Here is a 21006-nt window from a genome sequence, read left to right on the forward strand (position 1 = left end):
TTCTCCCTATATTTTCAAAACAACAAAATGTGACTTATGGGAAAATGCAAAATCAATACCTCGTTAGTTTTCGTCAGTCTAAACTAACGAAATTCCACGTCATCACCACGTGTCACTCCCAAAAATATGCCATGTGTCATAAAAAATAATAATAATAATAATAATAACTAAACAAAATAATAATAATAATAATAATAATAATAATAATAATAATATCTGGGTTAACCTCGATGAGCTCGCTTTGGCTGGCGCTTCAATGAGGATTTTGATTCAAACGATGGCGTTGATCTACATTTTCCTGTATTCTCTGAGTTGGAAACGAACTGGGTGCTAATCAGCTGAAGAAGGTAAAACTTGTAGCAACAGTAGGCTCTGGCCGAAATTGGGAGCCAACATCAACCTCAGCTGCTTTTACCTCGTGGGAATGCCGGTCGTCATGTGGCTGAGTTTTTATGCGGGATTTGATTTTAGAGGGCAATGGCTCGGCCTTTTGGCCGCGCAAGGCTCGTGCGTTGTGACCATGTTGCTCGTTTTGGCTCGAACCAATTGGGATTGACAAGCCTAGAGGGCTAAGGAGCTTACTAGAACCACCTACTGCCATTGATGACGATGATGACAACCGAGAAGATGAGAGATTAGACGCTAAAATTCAGGATTTTTCCACTTCATTAGATAATTCACTAGTTTGAATTTTTCATTAAGAATTTTAGAGTCATTTGTACAAATTTTGGTCAGAAATCACTAGTGATCTCGCAAAAAATTTTCATACCAACATTCAACACATTAAATTAGTTTAATTCTATGTGAAAAAAAAAATTTTAATTTTTTTTTTAGGTTTAGTTTATTTTATTATTATTTTTTTTTTTTAATTTTATGACATGTGGCATATTTTGGGAGTAACACGTGGCGATGACGTGAAATTCCGTTAATTTAGACTAACAAAAACTAACAAGGGATCGATTTTGTATTTTCTCATAGGTCAGGTATCATATTTTGCTGTTTTGAAAACATATGAGGCAAAAAATAAAAAAGTGTAAACCGAGCCACCGAGATACTAATAAAGTAGTTAACCCATTAATATCACACAATTGGGTTCAAACTCATTATTTTAAGCTTTTGAAATGAGTGATGTGCTATATAATCTAGTTAAAAGAACTTTGTAAGTAACTCTCCCAACACTAATGCAGCAAGGAGTAAGGGAGCCTTATGACCGGTTCAAAGGAGCTCCAACTATTGATATGTGACTCACAAGATTTTTTTGTAGCTAAATTGACATTTTCTTTGGGGCATGGTCAAGGATTCAAAATGCAATGAGATCCTTTATTTGCTCAAGTGGGTGGTTGGGTAGTTCTAGTAACTCTCAAGTTTTCTCACAATGTGCTATCCAATTATTAGCAATTTAGGTACCTAATCGACGGTGATCCCAATCCAAAAAAGTCCTTGTCCTTAATGGCCTTGGTTTGCACGGTGACAAGGCATGTGTAGCGCCTGCTCAAGAACTTGGCCGCAAAAGCTCGTTGTTTACATGAAAAGATGTGCGTTTAGCGTAAAAGACGAAGAAGAACATCCACCTGTCTTTACCTCTCACGCTTGCCGGTTGCCTCAAAGCACGAACAAGGTCTCCCTCAGGGAAAGCAACACTCGCCACTCCTACTCAGGCAGATTGCAGGTATTAGAAATGGAGCTTTCATCTTCTTTTGGTTCGTTTATCCTTTTACCGGTTCGATAGCTGGTGCACATTTCATTCAAATAGTAGTGACTAGGGCACCCATCAGAAATGAATCTAGGGTTGATTAAGCTGAAGCTGAACCAGCCACCCATATTTTTCTTCTTTTCTTCTACTCACAAAACCTTCAATCCTTTGATTGATAAACCTAGTTGGGTCTATATTATTTGTCTCGCTATTCTATATATTTCTCCTTGGCGGTTGCTAAAACAAGGACCGCACCAGCCAGGAATATACACACACTCAAAATAGCATACTCCGGCAGATAGCATCTAAATGCCAGGCACTGACAAAGAGCCTGTCAAATGGAAGTCATAAAAAAAAAATGCTGAAAAACTGCTATTTATTATTAGGAATTTATCAAATAAATGCAGACAAAAAGCACAAGAAGTAACATCAAAACATTCTGATTTCTTGAAAATGTGTGGGAATCTGATCTAAAAAGAGAGAACCTATCTCCACTATGGCATCTGTGTTGGATTGAGGAAAAAAGAATTCTGTTTTCTTTTCTTTTTTTCATTTAGAAATTACTTCTTCTGGCAGTGCACTTCTCTAAAGGAAATACCATATCTGCGTCTTTTGCTGCCCTTTTTTTCCAATCGGATGGACCCTTCTCACAGCTTGTTTTTCTATCATAGTAAAAGTAGTTAATGTCCAACATTTTTTTTTTTTTTTTTTAAATTTTTATGAATAATGTCCAACATTTGACTGTATGCATCTTTGATCTCATAAAAAACCTGGTTCTTCTTCTGGAAGCCTTGCTCTGTTAATTGAATGCTACATGTATGGGTGGACTCGGATTTTCTCACCAATGATGGACCTTCTGAAGTGCTTTCACATCTCCATCCTTCTTCTCCTCTGATGTGCTAGTAATGAGTCTATAACCGTGGAAGTATATGTACTAATGTGATTGTCCTTCTAAGAAGTTCATTACTTCACATTCAGATAATTTCAAGGAGACAGGCTTTCCTCATCTGAACTTCTATCTTGAGTCACATTATACCTATTGAGAACGGGTAGTGAAGCAGTTGCAGATATCCGGAAGGATCTGGCGGAACCCATCATCGTTCTATCCTGCAGTCTCCCCACTTCCTTGCACACATGATCCAGTACGCCTAGAAAATCTCTTACAATCATGAAGACTCTGAAAGGATGAGCTTCCTCCTTTGCCGCATTTCCATGGAAATATTCAGTGACCTCTTTCACAATGTATAAAGCCCTTTTTTCATCTGCCTTGATTCTAACAATTTCTTCTTCAGCCTCTTTCAGAAATAGCTTCATTGAGTTGAAGAATTTCCCTTGCATATCTGGCTTCTCATATTGCAAAACCAGTCTAACTTTGTCAAGTCCCATTTCAAGCTTGGACAGATAGCTGCTTAAGACATCTGAGTCCATTCCTGCTGCGTTTTTGACATTGCTGAGGTCTCTGCTTAACCCAGCCACAACCTGCAATCCCTGCTTCTTGAAATAATCCTCCATTTTTGGGGTCACTTTATTTTGAACATTCTCATTTGTAGAATCAGTACCTGCACCTTCAGCTCTAATAATCTCTTGAACCACAAAGTGGAGCAATGTGGTCTTCCCATCCGTTCCCTTTATGTCTACAAGTTTTAAGAGTGTATCAAGTTTAAAAGCTATAGCATCACCACGATTGGTCCCAACATTCATTCGGTTTCCTGTCCTGAGAACAGCTTCAAGGAGTTTGAGGAATAATCGACTGTTTTTTAATTCGTCACTCGCTGCCTGACAAATAAGAAATCTAAGGTGTGAGTTTCAATATGTAAATGTTCATGAAATTAAGAGATCAAAATATTATGGAATTAAACCTTGTTAAATTGTTAACTTTCAGCCAAAATACCTCAAGGGTTTGAAAAGACTTTCTCAGGTATTTGACTTCCGTATCAAAATTAGCCCTGTATAGCATGGCTTCAACTCTTTTAAACGCAAACGGGACATCAAGTACAGCCTTAAGAAATCGCTCTGCAGACCCTAGTTTTGAGCTGTCACCACAGTAGTCTCGAAGTTTTATCTCTTCCTCCTTAGTTGGAGCCATCTTTACCAAGGTTTCCAAAAGCTCAGAACCCAAGCCTTCCGGATTACCTATTGTGCCAAACATATAATTCAAAGTGATGCAGCAGATGGAAAATGCTGTATCTAGATAGAAAGTTGGATGCAAAGGCAATGACAATTGTAAACTTTTCAAGAAATCTGCTTTTATTTCTTCCTTTGATACCTTAAGACACATACACTAGCAATGTAATGATATTGTGATATAGAATTTCTCGAGCAACATTAGGCCATGTGTAGTTAATGAGGTAGTTGTAATCAGAGAGCAACTAGTGTTGCTTCAGGTTGGTTGAAATAGTAAAAATTGAAGTAGTTGTAATCAGAGAGCAACTAGTGTTGCTTCAGGTTGGTTGAAATAGTAAATATTAAGTTAGTAACAACATATGGGGAGGAAATGTTTCTCATATTAGATTGGAGCAGAAGAGTGTAATGAATTTTGCATAAATCGAAGGGATAGAACATATTGACATAGAAAAAAGGGAAAGCAAACAAAATATTGTGGTCAGGCTTTCTCTACAGGGATAAAGAAGAATCCATCTAGGGCATGCCTGGTTTAATGATCATGTATTTACTAGCCAAAATATAGTAAAACGATTTATAAAATGAAATACACTGATCATTCTTTTGGTCAGGGAATTTAATTGCATTTTGAAAATCTTCATTTCATGAGTCATTTTGACCAAGGATTTGACATGAATACTTGAAATCTAACATAAATGGTGAAAGTGGCACATGTTACTGCTAAACTGTTTTTACTATCACATACAATTGTAATTATCATGGCTTCTCATCTATAAGCTCTAGAACTCTAATTTCTGTTCCGGATATCTTCCATTCTTCCTTTTGTTGATCCTTTCTGCCCTAAAAGAATTTGTGATACTTTTTTGTAAGTGTCTACCATATGGTTAGCAACTCCACCATATTGTAAGTTATAGTCTAAGCAAAATCTAAGCAAAATAAGATCACATACCATCTAAAAGAGCTTCAGACACCTCATCTCGTGTCACATTCAGTGCTCTTAACAGTATAGCTATGTTCTGTGACTTCTTCGGGTCCAACACCCTGTTTTCCTTTTCAACAGGAGGGAGAACCGATTTTCTGGTTTGCTCTCTCGGAACAGAATTCACGGGATTGCACCCGAAAAGAGACTCCATCATGTCCTCATTCAATCTGCCAGGCAAAGGAAGCATCCCCAAGATCAGCAAATTGGTGTGTGTTTTATCAAAGCAAGCAAATGCATAGAGCATTGACAATTTAACACTAACACTACTTACTGAAATGAGCTTGATTTGAGCTGGTCCCACACAGTAGCTCGGTCTGAGGTGGCCCGAACTTTGTCCCAGTGCAGTGGCTTCAGCTTGGGCTTTGCTCCTTCCTTGTCATCGTCCCAATCAAGCCTCTCGCAAGGGTTCGCGCTTCGACTAACCTCTTGAGTCGGCATTGTTATCACATTCTGAGAAGAAATGGCCTTGGGGCTTGAATTCCAGGACAGCGACTTGCTCCACACTTGCGGAGGAGGCGTTGGACGAACATTCCTTTCCGAACTTTCTACCTTCCGCGGCGGCAGAGGCGGGGGCGGGGGTGGCGGCGGCGGAGGAACCGGATTGCTTATTGTTGCCTGAAGACGTGCTAAGTTCGGCGGTGGCGGTGGTGGCGACGAAAACCTTGGCCTTCCGTGAGAGTATGGAATTGCTGGTATTGGGATCGAAGGAGGCGGCGGAGGCGGTGGCGGGGGAGGCGGGGCGTGATTTGTTGATGATGAGGATGAAAGCCGTGATTTAGGGGAAGTCCGTTTGGAATGGGGAATAACAGAAGCGGGGGCATTACTGTAATTATTAGCCGTGCGCGAACTCGTGGGAGTATAGTAGCTACTCTCTTCGTAGCTGAGCGACGAGCAGTTGGGGGAGTGAAACGACGTGTCGTGGCTTTCCTCGTCGGAGGAGGACCTCGGCGACGGGGAATTCGCGTTCGGAGGCTTGGTTAAAGGCGGCAGTGGCTGCAACTCGGGACTAGGGCGGTACCGATCCGATCTCTTAACCGAATTGAGCTTGTGATAAGGCGACCTGATACTGATACTGTTACTGTTATCCTCTCCGCTTGCCTCGCCGACGGAGCTGATCGGACCCGGCTCCACGGTCCCGATGTAGAGAAAATTTGAAGGCGGGACTCGCGTGTCGCCAGGATGCCCCCGTGAGCTCCCTCTGACAAGCTTCTTCGAAGACTCGTCGGGGTGTTTGGCGCGGTGGCGGTAAAGGAAGAATGCGAGCGCGGAGAGCATTCCGAGAGTGACGATTCCGACGGAGATTGCGATCGCAACGGTTTTGGTTGGCTTCCCGGGCTGCGTGGCCACCGGGATTGGCCCGGCGACGCCATTGGCAGGTAAGGCTGATGGTGGTGGTTGAATCTGATCGGAGCTCGACCCTCCTTCGCCGAAGAACGGGTACCCGGAGCTCACGTCCGATGGCGATGGGGGTGATGGTGGCGGCGGCGGTGGTGAAGTTGAGTCGGTGCCAGGTGGTGGCGCCGAACCTGCCGGAAACAATGGCTGGTGCAGAATTCTTCGGTGAGTTTCAGCTTCACCAACACTAGCAGAGTTTAGAACGCTTGCAACTCTTTGGGTAGCAGCCAATGATAGAAGAATCAAAAAGACGCTCAAATGATGCTGGTGAGCTGCTTTCATTGTCAATTTCTCTGGCTCTCTCTAATTTTCTGTTCTTTCACCCAATTCATTTCTTGTTTTTGTTTTGCAATTCTGTTCGGTCAGATAGAGAGAGAGAGAGAGAGAGCGCGTGCGTCTCAGTCTGGGAGAGAAAAAAAGAGAAGGGGAAGGTTCTTTTCTGTAATGTGAGATCTGGATACCCAAGTAGCTGACGACGGCAATAGCCGCACTTCTTTTTCCTCTTTTCTATTTATTTTACTGTATTTTTCGTAAATAGGGAAAAAGTAAATGGACGATGATGACCATGGGAGTGGCGATATTAAATGGATTACCCCTTTCGTTGCGACCGAGAGGAAAGGACATATTCCACCATTTTTCCCCAATTGTGCCGTTAAATCCTGTGTCCCCTTCGTGTCTATATACTCCTTTATCACTTTTATTCAATTGTTGAAGTCCTCTACACAATCTGACTGTATATATACATCAAACTCCACGTGGCCCTTCCTGTGATATTGTTTAAATCATAATCAATTAAGGAAAATTAACAATCCTTCCAATATGATAAATATTAAAATCCTCATTGCTTTTTTTTAAAAAAAAAAAAAAAACTCTCCAAATCACATTAAACCAGAATTAGGATCCTCTCTAATTCAAATATCATTTTCAGTTCATTTGAAATAGAGAATATTCATTTAGTTATAACACAGAAGTATTTTTGTCATCTCAAAAAATAGAAAAACAAAAATATCTATACAGTATAACTAACTGAATAATATTCTAATCAAGTGAATTAGAGAAAATCCTATTTCTATTAACAAAGGCCAATTCCTTGTTTTGATGGACGGTCATCATTCTTGGGACTGTCAATTGGGCACACATAATAATTCACTTATATTATTTTAAGTTATAGCATTGATGTGAGTTTGATTGAAAGATTAGCTAATTTTAATTTTAATTAAACACGTCGTGCAAAAATGAGGGAAGAAAAAAAATGAATTTGTTTGGGGATTTGGGAGGTCAAGGTCAGACATGTAATTTCGGAGAAAAAGTTCGATGGCCACTGTTAACGTTTTGTGCTTTCTGCTTTTATTCTTGCTAGATTGATCCACCGACCCCGTCTAACTGTTTAGGGGGACATGCACACGCCCAATAGCATATGCTTTACGACTTTTCTTTTGTTCCTTTTCACTTTTGCTGTACAGCACCACATACGCAAAGACAATATTATCCTTTTTTAAGTTTCTCACGCTTTCAGCAGTTGGGTTAACATGTATTTGCGATTTAGATTATAATATTTGCTAATTATTAAATACGCAATACTAAACACTATATTTCTATTTTACAAATATCTCATGTTAAATATATATCATACAACTATCTTTTGCAAAATATTTTTTATATGTCATCAAATAGAAATATTGGGAAAAAAAAAATTAAAATTTGACAATAATTGTTTTGGCAATGTGTGAAAGCGAATAGTATCTATACTATAATGCGAAAAGACATTTAATAATTGTTTTCTTTTTTCTCTTCCTCAACAACCTTCCTTTTTTTTTTTTTTTTTTTTTTTAGATAAGCATAAAGTTCTAATAATATAGAGCAAAAGCTTTGAATCAGCCATAGTAAGCTATGAGATTACAAGCGTCATAATTCAGACTTTAAACAAAATCTGCTAACCCATGACTAATCTTCAGATTAAAATAACAGATGTGGGAACAATATCGACAAAATATAAATTTATTGAGTTAGATGAAGAAATTGAAAGCAAGCTTTAACAAACTATCAAAACTTGCAATTTGGGCCTTAAATACAAAGAATTTAACTACAAACTAATTTTTTTAATTTGCAAGTGAAATGAGTGTTATTAGGGACAATAACTTTTAATATAATATTTTTATAACTTGAGGTAACAATACATAATTTGTAAAATGATTTAAGTAAAAAATTTAACTTATCAATTTAATTACTTAGTGGCTAACTATCTGTCACTGCTCTCGTTATTTCATCAATTACAAACTGTCACTTTAGTTTGTTATAAAATTATAGTAACCCAAATATTTTTCAAACTAAATTGATACGAAATTGCTTGTAATTAGGAGCATGCAAAATTTTCCAAAAACAATCTGGCCAAAAGGCTCGGCTACACCCCTAAAACGTAAATTTTCCGTCCAAAATTGGGTTAACCAAATAGATTAAGGTAAAACGAAGGGGAACCCACTAGATTAGATTGCCTGTATAGAGCAAATATTTAATGTCCATTCAAGTATCTATTTGGTCCCATTGACCGACAAGTTTTCAAGACTGTCGGTCTTGGGCCTTTTGGCACGTATTGCTGACCTTGTAAATTCCTGTTGATTGAGTTTTCGATTACTTTTCGTATTTTTTATATCTTACGTGGCTATGGTGAAGCCTTTTTTTTTTTTTTTTTTTTTAATTATTATTATTATTTTTTATAAGTTGGTGAAGCCCTCAAGCTATATAAAAAATGCCCGATTCTATAATATAATTGTTGTTGTCATTATAGAACATTGCCAAAGTAAGCAACACTCAATTATATTCTTGTGGTTGTTAAAATAAAATAAAAATAGATTACTTGTGGGGGTCAACTTTCTTGTTAATTGCGGGCCTATTGTCTATCTCCTTTCTTTTTTTTCTTTTTTTTTTAGACATATCTATACAAGAAGGGATGAGAGGAGATTCGAACTAGTGACTTCTACTTTATGAGACATGGTCTCCAGTCGATTGTGTTCCTTATCGGGGACATTGTCTATCTCATCTAAGAAGCAATTGCGATAAAATGGAGGTTCGTTTAATAATATTTTGCTTTTTTATTGAAACAAATATTTTCATATAATGTAAAGGTAAAAATAATTTTGAGCCTTTTGTATTTAAAGTTATTTATTTATAGTTTTACTTTTTTTGCTTTAAAAAATAAAAAGTTTCCTTTGTCAATTCGCTTGTTTGATGAGTTTCTTAAAATTCAGACCCCTTTTTTTTTTCTTTTTTTCTGAGCAAACAATACAAAGAAGTTTTAAGGAGAAAAAAAAGAAAAAAGAAAAAAAGGGAGATTAATATCACCAATAATAAAAAGACTAATGATTTTAATGATAGATCAATTGGTTGAAGATTATGATTAATGAAGTAAAAGTCACTAGTTTGATTTAACGTGAACATGTCAATTTTTTTTTTTTAAAAAAATAAAAATAAAAAGAGGCCACGAAAAATGCACTCATTTTAATGAAAAAATTTGACTTCTTTATTTTTTGGGGGTCATGGATGGGAATATGAACAATGTAAGGGCCAATTTTAGGAGTTAAAACTTCAATTTTTCCCCCCAATACTGCCCCATAATTCTCTTAAGGGAAAAAGTTGGACATTTCAATCATAATTTATACCTTTTTGGGGGGGGGGGGGGGGGTAAGTAATCATGATTAATGATGCTTTATTCTGGCTGTAACCATCATCCCTATCCAATTACCTTCTATCTCAAAGGGGAAACAACAGTCAACTCATCAAGTCGCTGTTCCTCACGCCATGTTAATTTGCTATACAATCTCTAATCTCAGGCAACACGTCAAGCATCTACCGTTGCTTTAGAGCCGTGCCATCGAACCAGTCTAGAATAAAGGCAGCATTGCGAGCAAAAGAAGAAGAAAAAACAAAACGGAAGGTCGAAGAAAAACACATATACCGCCGTCCACATCACCCTTTATCACTCATCGAAAGTTCAACTATTTACGCATTGTTTGTGTGTAAAGAAATGGACACATAGATTCCAACATCAAAATACAATTTTTGTTTTACTTTATTTACAAACTAACACGTCCGCTTATAATTGATAAAATAATTTTTAAATAACGTGACATTACGTACATGATTAGAGCAACCATTCAAGTCATTCTTGTTTTATGCTTGAAAATGCATGCACTTATCCGGGATTGATCAAGGTAATCAAACTACGGGACAAAAACATATCTTATTGAAGATTATGAAGGGAATGCTCCATCAGCATTCACGAGGGTGGGATTACAAAGAGTGTTATGTTATTTAATTATATTAAATTAGCTTAATTAAATAAACTAAATTATATTAAAAAAAAAAATCACTATATTTGGAGAGTGAAGGGACAAAATTAACCAATAAACGGGCAGAGGATAAGCAGTGGGAGGTGTAAATTGAAGTAAAGGCATTTGGAGTAGACAACACGAAACCCTTTTTTTCTTTGAAAGGCATTCCCCAATTGAGAAGGCAAGCATGCATGCCCTTTTCGTATGTCCTTTTCCTCATTTTCAAGCTGTGGCTTTAGAGGCACCAATAAACTCTATACCCTGCAAGAATATATAAAAATAAAAAAATAAAAAAGCACATATGCATGCATGAATGTCCTTCGCTTCTTGGCTTAATTTTTGAAAGGAAACGCCACCTTAAAAAATTCTCTGCTGTTGAATCACGGCTTATTTTAAAAATTTATTATATTAAAAAATTTAAACGTAAAAAGGACTCATTTTAAATTCTTACCTTAGGCCTCAATTTTCATTGACCCAACCATAAATTATCTTAATATTATTTGTCACCAATCAATTATTTCTTCACATGCTTACATGAAACTTAATTATGGCGTTCATTATGTAAAATTGTTGAAAAGCATATTCAATAGAAGGGGTGTGAGTCAATGGTAGACAACACCACAGCTATATTATGGGACCATACTTTCATGAAAATGAAACGCACTTCACATCACATAAAAAAAAAATAAAACACAAGAAAGTCCAAAGGGTGGTGATATTTCTATGCTACAATTATTTTCTTCCACACAGAAGTGACGTTGGTGAGACAAAATGCCCTTGTCAAGTAACGTGTCACCCTTTAAGCGGAAACGGCAGCATTCAAGGCCTGGCTAACAATTATTGTTACAACTGCATAATATATTCTCTGAAAATTGCTAGGATTGGGATCCTATGCCATTAGATCGTTTGAGTTTTTATAAAAGAAAAGAAATTGGGCTCGGTTTGCCAATGGCAAAAAGTAAACGCTTTATATAGTTACAATTCACTTTATTTTTTAAAGTCAATGGCAAAAATAGTCTTGGAAAACTTGCAGAATTTTTTTAGTGAATCCATAATATAACATGGTAAGACACGCTATAACCCACAAACTTTCCTTCCCCCTTCGTTCATGCTCGTACTCCATAAATCTTTGTTTGTATATATAATATAGTAAGTTGAAACACCATATACTGTAAAAGTCTAAGTAGAAGGATTTGAACTTAATAATATTATATTAATCACTCACACTTTATACCTATTTTTAACGTAATTCTCTATCTACTTTTACACTTAACACGAAACCTACTTATCCCCAACATTATAAAATGAGCCACACAACATATTCAAATCTCTAACAATTTATTATATAAATTACCAACAATCCAAACATCCAAAACTTGTTCATTCTCATTAAAATTGTCTCACATTCGCTGACAGCCTCTGAAATCTGAATTATCTACTGCTCAAATATTCATGAAATTAGAACAGAAGCATTTGAGAGGAAAATGGGGAAGAGGGCATCATGACTCATGAGGCACATTGGGGGTGATTTATGGTGTACAATTAACGCCCATCATGGTTACAGCTATTACAGCTGGGTGAATCTCTGATAGTGAGAAATCCAGAAAATTCAAAGATTATGCATTGACCGCCACGTTCACATGCTTACTTGCTAATCAAGTAAGTCTCTGTGTCTCTCTCTCTCCGTCGTACGATCAGTGCCGGTGGGTCCCAACGACCTCAACGGCTCTGCATGTGGCGTACTGCTTATGTGGAAGCGTACTGCTTATGTGTTGAAACGACGCGCCGTAGGCCTTTCATGTGGCGTCTCGTGATTGTCCAGTCCGGTTCAACTGTTCAAGACAAAGCCGGATTCCACAGGAGACGAGGACGACAGCTCCCTCTTTCTCTCTGTGGTAAATTGTGTGGGGCCAGAGAAACAGGGGTTTTGGACTTTGCCTGTCTGTTTTGTTTGTCACGGCTCACACTTCCCACACCACCTTTTGTAATTTTTCCACGCGTCCCAACGATATATACCCCAACAAAAAGTACGATGCCCGTTGTAAAATCTGGGGAATTTAGGCCCCCGTGTAATTAAGCCCAACGTTCATTTCTATGCAATGGATGCACTACTTTTTTCAAAAATAATTATTTACCTCCTTCTCTATTTAAGTTTACAATGTCCTTCAATCATCTATGTTAAGGTTGTAATATTCTCCTTTTATGATCAAAATGGTAAAATAAAAATTTGAAACAACTAATTTTGTTTTTTTCTGAATTTTTTAAATTAGATATGCAAGAAAATGATGCTATAATAATTGAAATATATGATAAATATTACTTACCATTCTCTTACGATGGAGTTGACATGTTTCATCAACTATTAATATTCATTTTTTGTTTTTTAATCTAAAGGTAAATGAAGCACGCCAATTCTACTGAAATGCTAATAGACCTTTATTCTTAAAATGTTGAGAAGACATTATAAAAGGAAAAACACTACATGCACTTTCAAGTGCTTGTTTTTAGGTGCACAATTCTTGACGTGTTAGTGAAATTTACCGTTAAATTCAAAATCTAATAATCATTCATTTAAAATTTAATAATAATTTTTAATATCACATTAAATAGATTACCATCGTAAATAAGTACTTGCATGTACAAATAAGATAGGAAAGGGAATATTAGAAGAAGAAAAAAAAAAAGATAGGAAAAGGGATTTTTTTTTACTTTTTATATTTCATGTAAAGTAAAGGGAAGTATGTTTTTTTCTTAACAAAGGTACAACCAGCATAAGAGAACTGCCTTGAACTGTAGGAAATTGAATTGCAGGAAAAAAAAAAATTGTCACAAGTATCAGTGGCTTCCTCTGCACTCTGAGACCCTGCATATAAACAGTGTGAAGAGGAGGGAGAGGGAGGATTGTGGGTGTTGGGCAGTGCATTCCACTTCTCTTCTGCCCGGCGATGATGTTTGCAACACAAATGTTGAAGACACAAATCTTGCTCCTTCACCTCTTCTTTCTCTGTTCCTATGCTCTTACTGGTAACCAAAACCTCAATCTCTCCTCCTCACTTCCAAAAATGCTTCATTTTCATGTTCTTCTTTTGGGGCTTCTTATTCACCTTCGTTGCTTTCCTTCGTCTTCTTTGCAGGTGCAGGTCAAGAATCTGTTCAACTTTTAAACCTTTATGAGGCAAACCCGGAGGTCTTCCAAGCATCCTCTCACTCTGCTCTTCCAATAGCAGTTTCTGTGGGTGCTGAAAACCTCAATGAGGTCTCAAGCAGTGTTTTAATCGCTGAAACGTGGCTCAGGACCCATGTTTTATCTCACTACCCGGCCGCCAAAATCACCACCATTGTTGCGGGTAACACTGTGCTTTGCAACAGAGGCCAAGAGCACAAGTTGGAATTGGTCCTCCCATCTCTCAAGAACATTTATCACTCTCTGACAAGGTGGGGTTTGGAGAAAGAAATCAAAGTCTCTGCTGCTTTCTCTTCCAACTGCTTGCACCCATACTCTGCTTTTTACAGAGATGATTTGGCTGAGAAAGTCATTAAACCTCTGCTAGAGTTTCTGCAGAATACCAACTCAACTTACTCAGTGAACCCACCTCCAAATTTCTCTCCATTGTCAGATGAAAGTGTTGGCTTAGTGTTTTCTCACTCAGAGTCAATCGTAAGGCTTGGATTTTTTGAGCTAAAAAATATTAATGTGTTGGCCTTCAGTCCAAAAGAGGAAAAATCCATGAGCAGGAAGCTCTCGTTCGTTGCCTACTCTGTCCCTGCCAATATTGCCAAAAATCCGCACCCCCCACTTTCCCAAATAGCTTCTCCGCCATCATTGACAATCCCTTTTGCTCCAGAGATGCCTCCAGTTATGGATCCAGCGAATCCACCTTTCGGTTTCACGTTGCCTCCCTGTAATCCATCTTCTCCCAGCGCTCCGGCACCAGAAACAGGAGTGATCCAGAAGCTTTGGTGTGTGGCTAAGCCTAGTGTTCCTGCAGAGACACTGCAAGAGGCAATGGACTATGCCTGTGGTGCAGGTGGTGCTGCTTGTGACGAGATTCAGCCACATGGCAACTGTTACAATCCTGATACTATTGTTGCACATGCTTCTTACGCCTTCAATAGTTACTGGCAGAAGCACAAGAGGAGCGGAGGAACTTGTAGCTTTGGAGAGACTGCCATGCTAATCAACGCTGACCCAAGTAATTAATCATTCTCTAAATATTTTCCTGCAAGAATTTTCAAATATTGGTTGGGTTTTTTGAATCTTTACTGATACAGGGTGGTTGTTGCAGGTTTTCTTCACTGTCGGTTTGTTCTCAACTAGATGCAGTAATGGAAGCCTCAAGGGAGATTGTTAGGGTTGTTTTGTTACCGTTAACATGGGAATTATGGTTCCAAGGTGACTTTGTTGTTTTGTTCCCTTTATCCTAGTGATAAGTATAGTTTAGATTGGGTCTATGCACAAAAAGAAAGCCTCTTTTGACTTCTATCCTAGAAATATTTATACTGCTTATGCTCTATTCAAGATTTGTTGCTTTTTCTCCTTTGACTATATTCCTTTCATGTCTACCTATTTTTTGCCAATGACTCTGGATGTTGAGCTCCGGTTGTGAATTATCAACTCTAGGCCTAAAATTTTCTCGTTGTGTCTCAAACTGTGCATGTAGTTGAAACTTGTTTGAAGGTTTCCTATGAATTTTCTGGTAAAAGGAACAGTTTTTAGGTTTCTCCTCATTGTCATTATTTGATTCAAGGAATAGCAACAGGGTCGAAGCCATGTCAAAAAGTAATTTTCTCCTCTTCAGAATCTGAGCACAGGAAACAAAAAGGTGAGAGAAAAAAAAATGTTGGGGCCGGAAGCAACTCTATTTTATCAGAGCCAGGTTTCGATCCTGGGACCTGTGGGTTATGGGCCCACCACGCTTCCGCTGCGCCACTCTGATTTGGTGATACTTGATCGCTTTAGTTCTTCTTTAGCCCTTTGTTTGACTGTCGAGACATCGAAAAGGAAAGTTATAATTGTTTTGGGTTGCAGATCCTTCTGCGGGTTAAAAGCACTTATTGCCGTTGTCATGCGATCTTGATTTTCTCACAATAAAACAAAGGAACAAGAAAAGGCACAAAAAAGAAAAAGCAGAAGTGAAGGAATTACTAGAATTAGGCTATTTCAATTTTACAAGCTTTAGATATTGGGGCTATGGGACTCACCTATCTCGGGAAAGTGGGTTCAAACGCTCAAAATTGCTGGGGCAGATGGGTTTTCACAATCTACTTTATTATGCTGCCTAAAATTTTTAAAGGACAATAAATTCTTACAATGTATGTGACATTAATGTTTTATCATACTTTAAATGGTGAATATAAGCCTAATGTATGTTTTGCAATGTGATTTGAAAGAAACAGTTTTTCAAAGAAAGTATATAGTATAAAGTTTTTTAGCAATGAAAGTTAACCCATGGCAAGGCGTAGTGGGACAAGTGGGAATATACAATTATAGTTCAATTAATCTTCCTTTTTCATTTTAATGTCAAGTAATAATGGTAACGTCTCATGAATTTTTACAGAGGGAAAAAAAAAAAGAAAAAACATAGTGAATGTTGGGGGGCGTTAAAGTAGTGGATCCTTGTCCGTAAAGGGAAGGTAGAGAGTGGGACAAAAAGCAAAAGAATATAGAAAGTCGTGCCTTGAATTTACTGTTTATGTCATTATCATGCTAAATAATATGAGTATCACGATCAAGGTATTTGATGCGTTACTTAAACTGGAGACTTTCTTCTGCTTCAATCCAACACTTTTCTCGATTGCTAGAGATGGTCCCTTTCATTGTGGCAACTTTCAAGATTCCATTAGGTTTTTACACTTCCTACTCAAAACATGTAGCTGGACTAACATGAACATTTGTAGCTTCAGAGTATTCAATAATTTGTCCAAATTTTCTTTATTTCTTCTTCCAAAGGTTAAAAAAAAAAAAAAAATGAAAGCCTTTACTATCATCGGTCCATCTTGATAACACCTTTTTTTTAGCCTTCAATTACTATATGACATATCATTAATTTAAAAAAAAAATGCAAAAAAATAAAAGTGAACAACCATACCAAATCAAAATGAAAAAAAAAAAAAAAAAAAACCTAGCCGGCGAGACCCACGGCATGGGTCTCGCTAGACCTAATGCCTCTAAACCCGCTTCTAATGCCTCATAACATTTTTCTAATGCCTCAAAACTCATTTTTGGATTCAAAACTAAAACCTAAAAGTGGAAAGTTAACTCTTTAAGAATTTTATCACCCTAAAATCTAGTGTATTTTGATCCAAGTTATTTTTATGCACTTTTTATATTTTTGCTTATGTGTCAGTTATTAATTAGGGATTGTAAAAATAGGGTTTTAAGGATCATCTTGATATAAGTTAAACTCTAAAAAAATTCTTTTTCTTAATCCTGTCATTAATAGAGTCCATTTGGTGTCACAATTTCGCGGACAAATATGTGTTTTTGAACAAAATCTTGAAAAGTATCTTGTTTGAATGGATGTGAAATTTGTGATTCTGTAAACATATAGGGTTGACTCTTGACATCTCATTACTAACTTCAAAGTTGTTGGATTCTATACTAAAAAAGAAATTTTATCAATTTCTTTTACAATTTCAAACAAAATTCAGCCATTATAAAAGAATATGCAGAAGAGCTCTTTGTCGATAATACAATGTTAAAAAAAAATATATACATATATATTCATGATCGAGATAATCCAACTTGATGTCCTTACGGTTGTGAATTGCTAGTTGCAACGACTATGGCAGTGCAATCTCCATTTTCTCCATCATCAGGAACATTACTTCTGTCTTCTTTCTGCACAAGTGTGTAACATTAGAGAAACTAAACAAGGTGACCAACATTTAAAAAGAAAAAGAAAAAAAACTGAAACAGCAGAAACCATCTAACAGAGCAGAAATGAACTTGACCCTAATAATAATTATTAAATCAAAAAACCACCAAGCCGCTAAGATTCAACCATTTAGTTCATGATGGGAAACCAAACTCAAAAAGGAAAGGGCTTGTTGCCTAGGTCGGATCCTAGGAGGGGTGAGGGTAGAGACAACACCAAAATTTACTTCTGCCCTTATAATTTTTCCATCTTCTTTACGTAGTGCTAAAAAGAGAAGCCAAAGTAAGTGTTAAGTCTTTTCCGACTTAATGAAAATTTAAAAATGAATACATTGAAACAAGAAGCTGTTGAATAGTACAAAACCATAATGGAATAACTAACAGAAAATAAAGAACGATAATTCTGGAGTGTTATACGAAATATTTCTATCAGTCAAGGAAGACTGCAGGTTCTGAGAGCAGAACTTATTATGCAACAATTCTTGAGTCTCTCAAACGAAAAATCATACAAACTCAATGCATAGATATATATAATTTAACATATTTTCTCATCCTGTAGTCAATTGTATCCTACAATTTGACACATAGAAATTGTGTGAAGTTTTCAGAGAAAGAGAGAGAGAGAGAGGATATATAATTTCCTTTAACAAATTGTAAGATAAAACATGACTACCTACTATTGTCTCCTTGACTTTCTCAAAAAAAAAAAACAAAAAAACCATACAAACTCTATTAGAAGATTTATAATTTGACAAAAACAAACTGTTAATCATAAAGTTCTCTCTGTGAGTGTGTGTGTGTGTGTGTGTGAGAGAGAGAGAGAGAGAGGATATAATAATTTCCTTTAACAAAATGTAGACAAAACATGACTATCTACTAAGTGCAATTTGCATTCTCAATGCTCAAACGAACTGAACAAAATTGCCACCAATGGACACAGGAAAATTACAAGCAGCAGCACCATACTAGGAAATGTATGGCGTGAATGCATCCCTTCTTAACTCCCTGTTGTAACTACAAAGAAACCTCATTCGAGCTTGGTGTTACATGAGGGACTTTGGAGTTTGTCTACTTTACTAGGTTTCAAGCATAATTTAAATCAACTATCACAGTGACCGACTAAGATGAAGCAAAACTATAAGCCAGAAATCCTAAGACCCAAAAAGTATTGCGGATGAAAATGATATGAGCAATATTTTTGTTTCTTATCTAAGAAATTCCAGATTATGAATTTATTTAGGCTCCTATGAGAAATCTTGTTTTCCCAGGAACACTTGAAAGTGATAAATAAGATGCTTAGGCCATCCTAAGATTACTGTATAAACTCCAAGATGAACATACCTTTTTAAGTAGACCATGTGTTGTCATTATTTCATAAAACTTGCGCATCAGCATTTCTTCTTCTACCTACAAATCACAAATCTGGAAGATTCAGTATGGTCCATTTCAAATTAAAAAACGGAACCAAATAACTACATGATATTCTTCTTCTCTCAATATACACTTTGCAATTGAATTGCTCTCTTAGGAAGCATGTATGGAAACTTGTATGCATGTTTTCTTTTAATTTGTAACTTGTTTGAAACAGTACATTCATGCAGACAAGTCAGACCGATGAGTGTATGAGAAAACCTAAAAATTGGGAATCCAACATTGATGATTTAAATCGACTAGTATCATGTATGTATTGTACAGTAAAAATATGAAAGGGAAATAGACAAGCACTGCTTATCCAAGCATATCATGATAAGAAACAACACTACGTTCTTATCATGAAAGCACCCAATTGGCTATTCTTGAAAGCATCACAGATTCACAGGGATTGAGACTAAAACTGCACAGCAAGATAATAAACAAGCAACTGGGTAATTAGAAAGAACCTGAAGTTTATGCAGTTCATTTGTCATTGTTCTATAGGAATCCAGAAGGAGCTCACTCTGCTTCTCCAAGTGCCTAGAAATTCACACGGAAGAGAAACCAATTAAATCAAGCAAAACCCAAATAGCAAATCAAACATAAAGCGCGTCACTAAAGGAAGAACCTTACTTCAATAAATCTCCCTTGGATCTTGGATCCATTGTAACGTTATACTGATACGCAACCCTTCAAAACCCTAGGCACCGATGCGAGCTCCAGACTCTGTTTCCCTGTAAAAAGTTCTGGTGCTAAGAGAGCACCGACTTGATCAAATAGCAGAAGAGAAGGTCTTACCACAAATCAAGAATTTTGTGCCCTCCAATAAGATGTGGACACATAAGCATGTAACAAAAAATCCAAATGCTACCAAAACATCATATCTTACCCTTTCTTTCCCTCATCTACGTAAAAAAGGAGAAAAAAAATAAAAATAAAAATTCCTCCCCTCTTGAGTGACAAAACATCTCCCCACAACCGTTTCCAGACGCCACCCTGCGCCCAACGCCGTCCTGCGTCTATTGCCAATTCCACCGCTTCTGTAAGATTCGCCGCTGCCCTTCTTTGCTTTTCCTACCAAAACTTTTCCTTCACCTTCTTTGATTTTCCTACCTCGTTAGACCAAGAAAACCTCTATACCACCTTCCTTTACAGCGCCACATACAAGACAAGAACCAAGAAAACGCTTCACAATGTACTTGCACGAACAGAGATGTCTGCAAGGTAGAAAAAGAATACACGGCGGTGGAGAGGTTTTTTCTTTTTTCTTTTTTTTTTTTAATTTTTTAACGAAGATGAGGGAAAGAAAGGGTAAGATCCGGTGTTTCGAGACTATTTGGTTTTTTTTGTTTAGGCTTCTGTGTCCATCTCTTATTGGAAGGCACAAAGATCTTGTTTATGCCAACACCTTATAAAGGTTATTATATTCTACAGCAGAAAACCTATTCTACTAGGCGCGACCCATTCTCCATGGCCCAGTCATTTAGGCCTCCAATGGGCTTACATAGTAGTCTAGTCTTCGGGTTGCCGATTGCCATTATAAATTTGGGCCCGTCTGTTTCAGCCTAAAATAATTTCTGGTAAAATAAAAGGCTCAAAATATTTTGGGAAAAAATTGATTATATTTCGATGTTTGTTTGTAACTCTGAAAATGCTCTAAAAACCTCTCTCTATCTCTTCTTTTTTTTCTTTTTCTTTTTTGGCTCATATGAAAAATTAGCATATATTTTTTTATATTTTCATCATACTTATATTAACCTATAAATAACAACTTGAATTCACAACAAAAAATATTAATACAAAACAACTAAATATATTAACCTAAAAATTGGGTAAAAGTTTTACTGAAAAGGTTTTATGCTGAAAGAAACGGAAGGCCTTGGTTCCCTTTCAAGTTTCAGGGTATAGGTTCTACAATGTTAAATATCTTGAAAACCCAATTAATTATGTTCCTTTCTATAAGATAATAGTAGCTCTCATCACTCAAATTTGGACGGAATTCATCATTTATGTGAAGAAAAAAAAAAATTACTTTAGAGTGTTGAATTTTTTTTTTTTTTTTTTTTTAAAGGAATGGTCCAATCATACCATAATTTTCTTTAAAAAATTCAAATAAAGACAGACTCTACAGTACAAGAGCAAACACGAGGCAATAAGCATGTTTTGTTGTTCCTTTTTTTTTTAGTTTCTATGGAAA

The 21006-nt window shown here is 36.8% G+C and overlaps 3 protein-coding genes across 3 annotated transcripts; 1 reads left to right on the top strand and 2 right to left on the bottom strand.

The window, feature by feature from the left end:
* Nucleotides 1–2048: 2048 nt before the first annotated feature.
* FH6 (formin homolog 6) lies at nucleotides 2049–6777 on the bottom strand. Its single transcript, XM_059600223.2, has 4 exons — nucleotides 5068–6777; nucleotides 4764–4963; nucleotides 3585–3826; nucleotides 2049–3469 (listed from the first exon to the last, which is right to left on the bottom strand). Exons 1-4 carry the CDS (start codon nucleotides 6471–6473, stop codon nucleotides 2678–2680), a joined length of 2640 nt encoding a protein of 879 aa, XP_059456206.2. The 5' UTR covers nucleotides 6474–6777; the 3' UTR covers nucleotides 2049–2677.
* A 6549-nt stretch (nucleotides 6778–13326) lies between these two features.
* Nucleotides 13327–15033, top strand: LOC132186316 (O-Glycosyl hydrolases family 17 protein). The gene is made up of 3 exons (XM_059600224.2): nucleotides 13327–13543; nucleotides 13654–14712; nucleotides 14806–15033. Exons 1-3 carry the CDS (start codon nucleotides 13465–13467, stop codon nucleotides 14835–14837), a joined length of 1170 nt encoding a protein of 389 aa, XP_059456207.2. The 5' UTR covers nucleotides 13327–13464; the 3' UTR covers nucleotides 14838–15033.
* A 2061-nt stretch (nucleotides 15034–17094) lies between these two features.
* Nucleotides 17095–20072, bottom strand: LOC132187534 (uncharacterized). The gene is made up of 5 exons (XM_059601875.2): nucleotides 19699–20072; nucleotides 19443–19561; nucleotides 19277–19349; nucleotides 18738–18803; nucleotides 17095–17360 (listed from the first exon to the last, which is right to left on the bottom strand). The coding sequence occupies exons 2-5, from the start codon at nucleotides 19472–19474 to the stop codon at nucleotides 17274–17276; spliced, it is 258 nt and encodes an 85-aa protein (XP_059457858.1). The 5' UTR covers nucleotides 19475–19561; nucleotides 19699–20072; the 3' UTR covers nucleotides 17095–17273.
* Nucleotides 20073–21006: the final 934 nt, after the last annotated feature.

Source organism: Corylus avellana, chromosome 6 (genome assembly GCF_965113065.1).
Source record: "Corylus avellana chromosome 6, dhCorAvel1.hap1.2, whole genome shotgun sequence".
In the NCBI taxonomy this organism is placed as follows: Eukaryota; Viridiplantae; Streptophyta; class Magnoliopsida; order Fagales; family Betulaceae; genus Corylus; species Corylus avellana.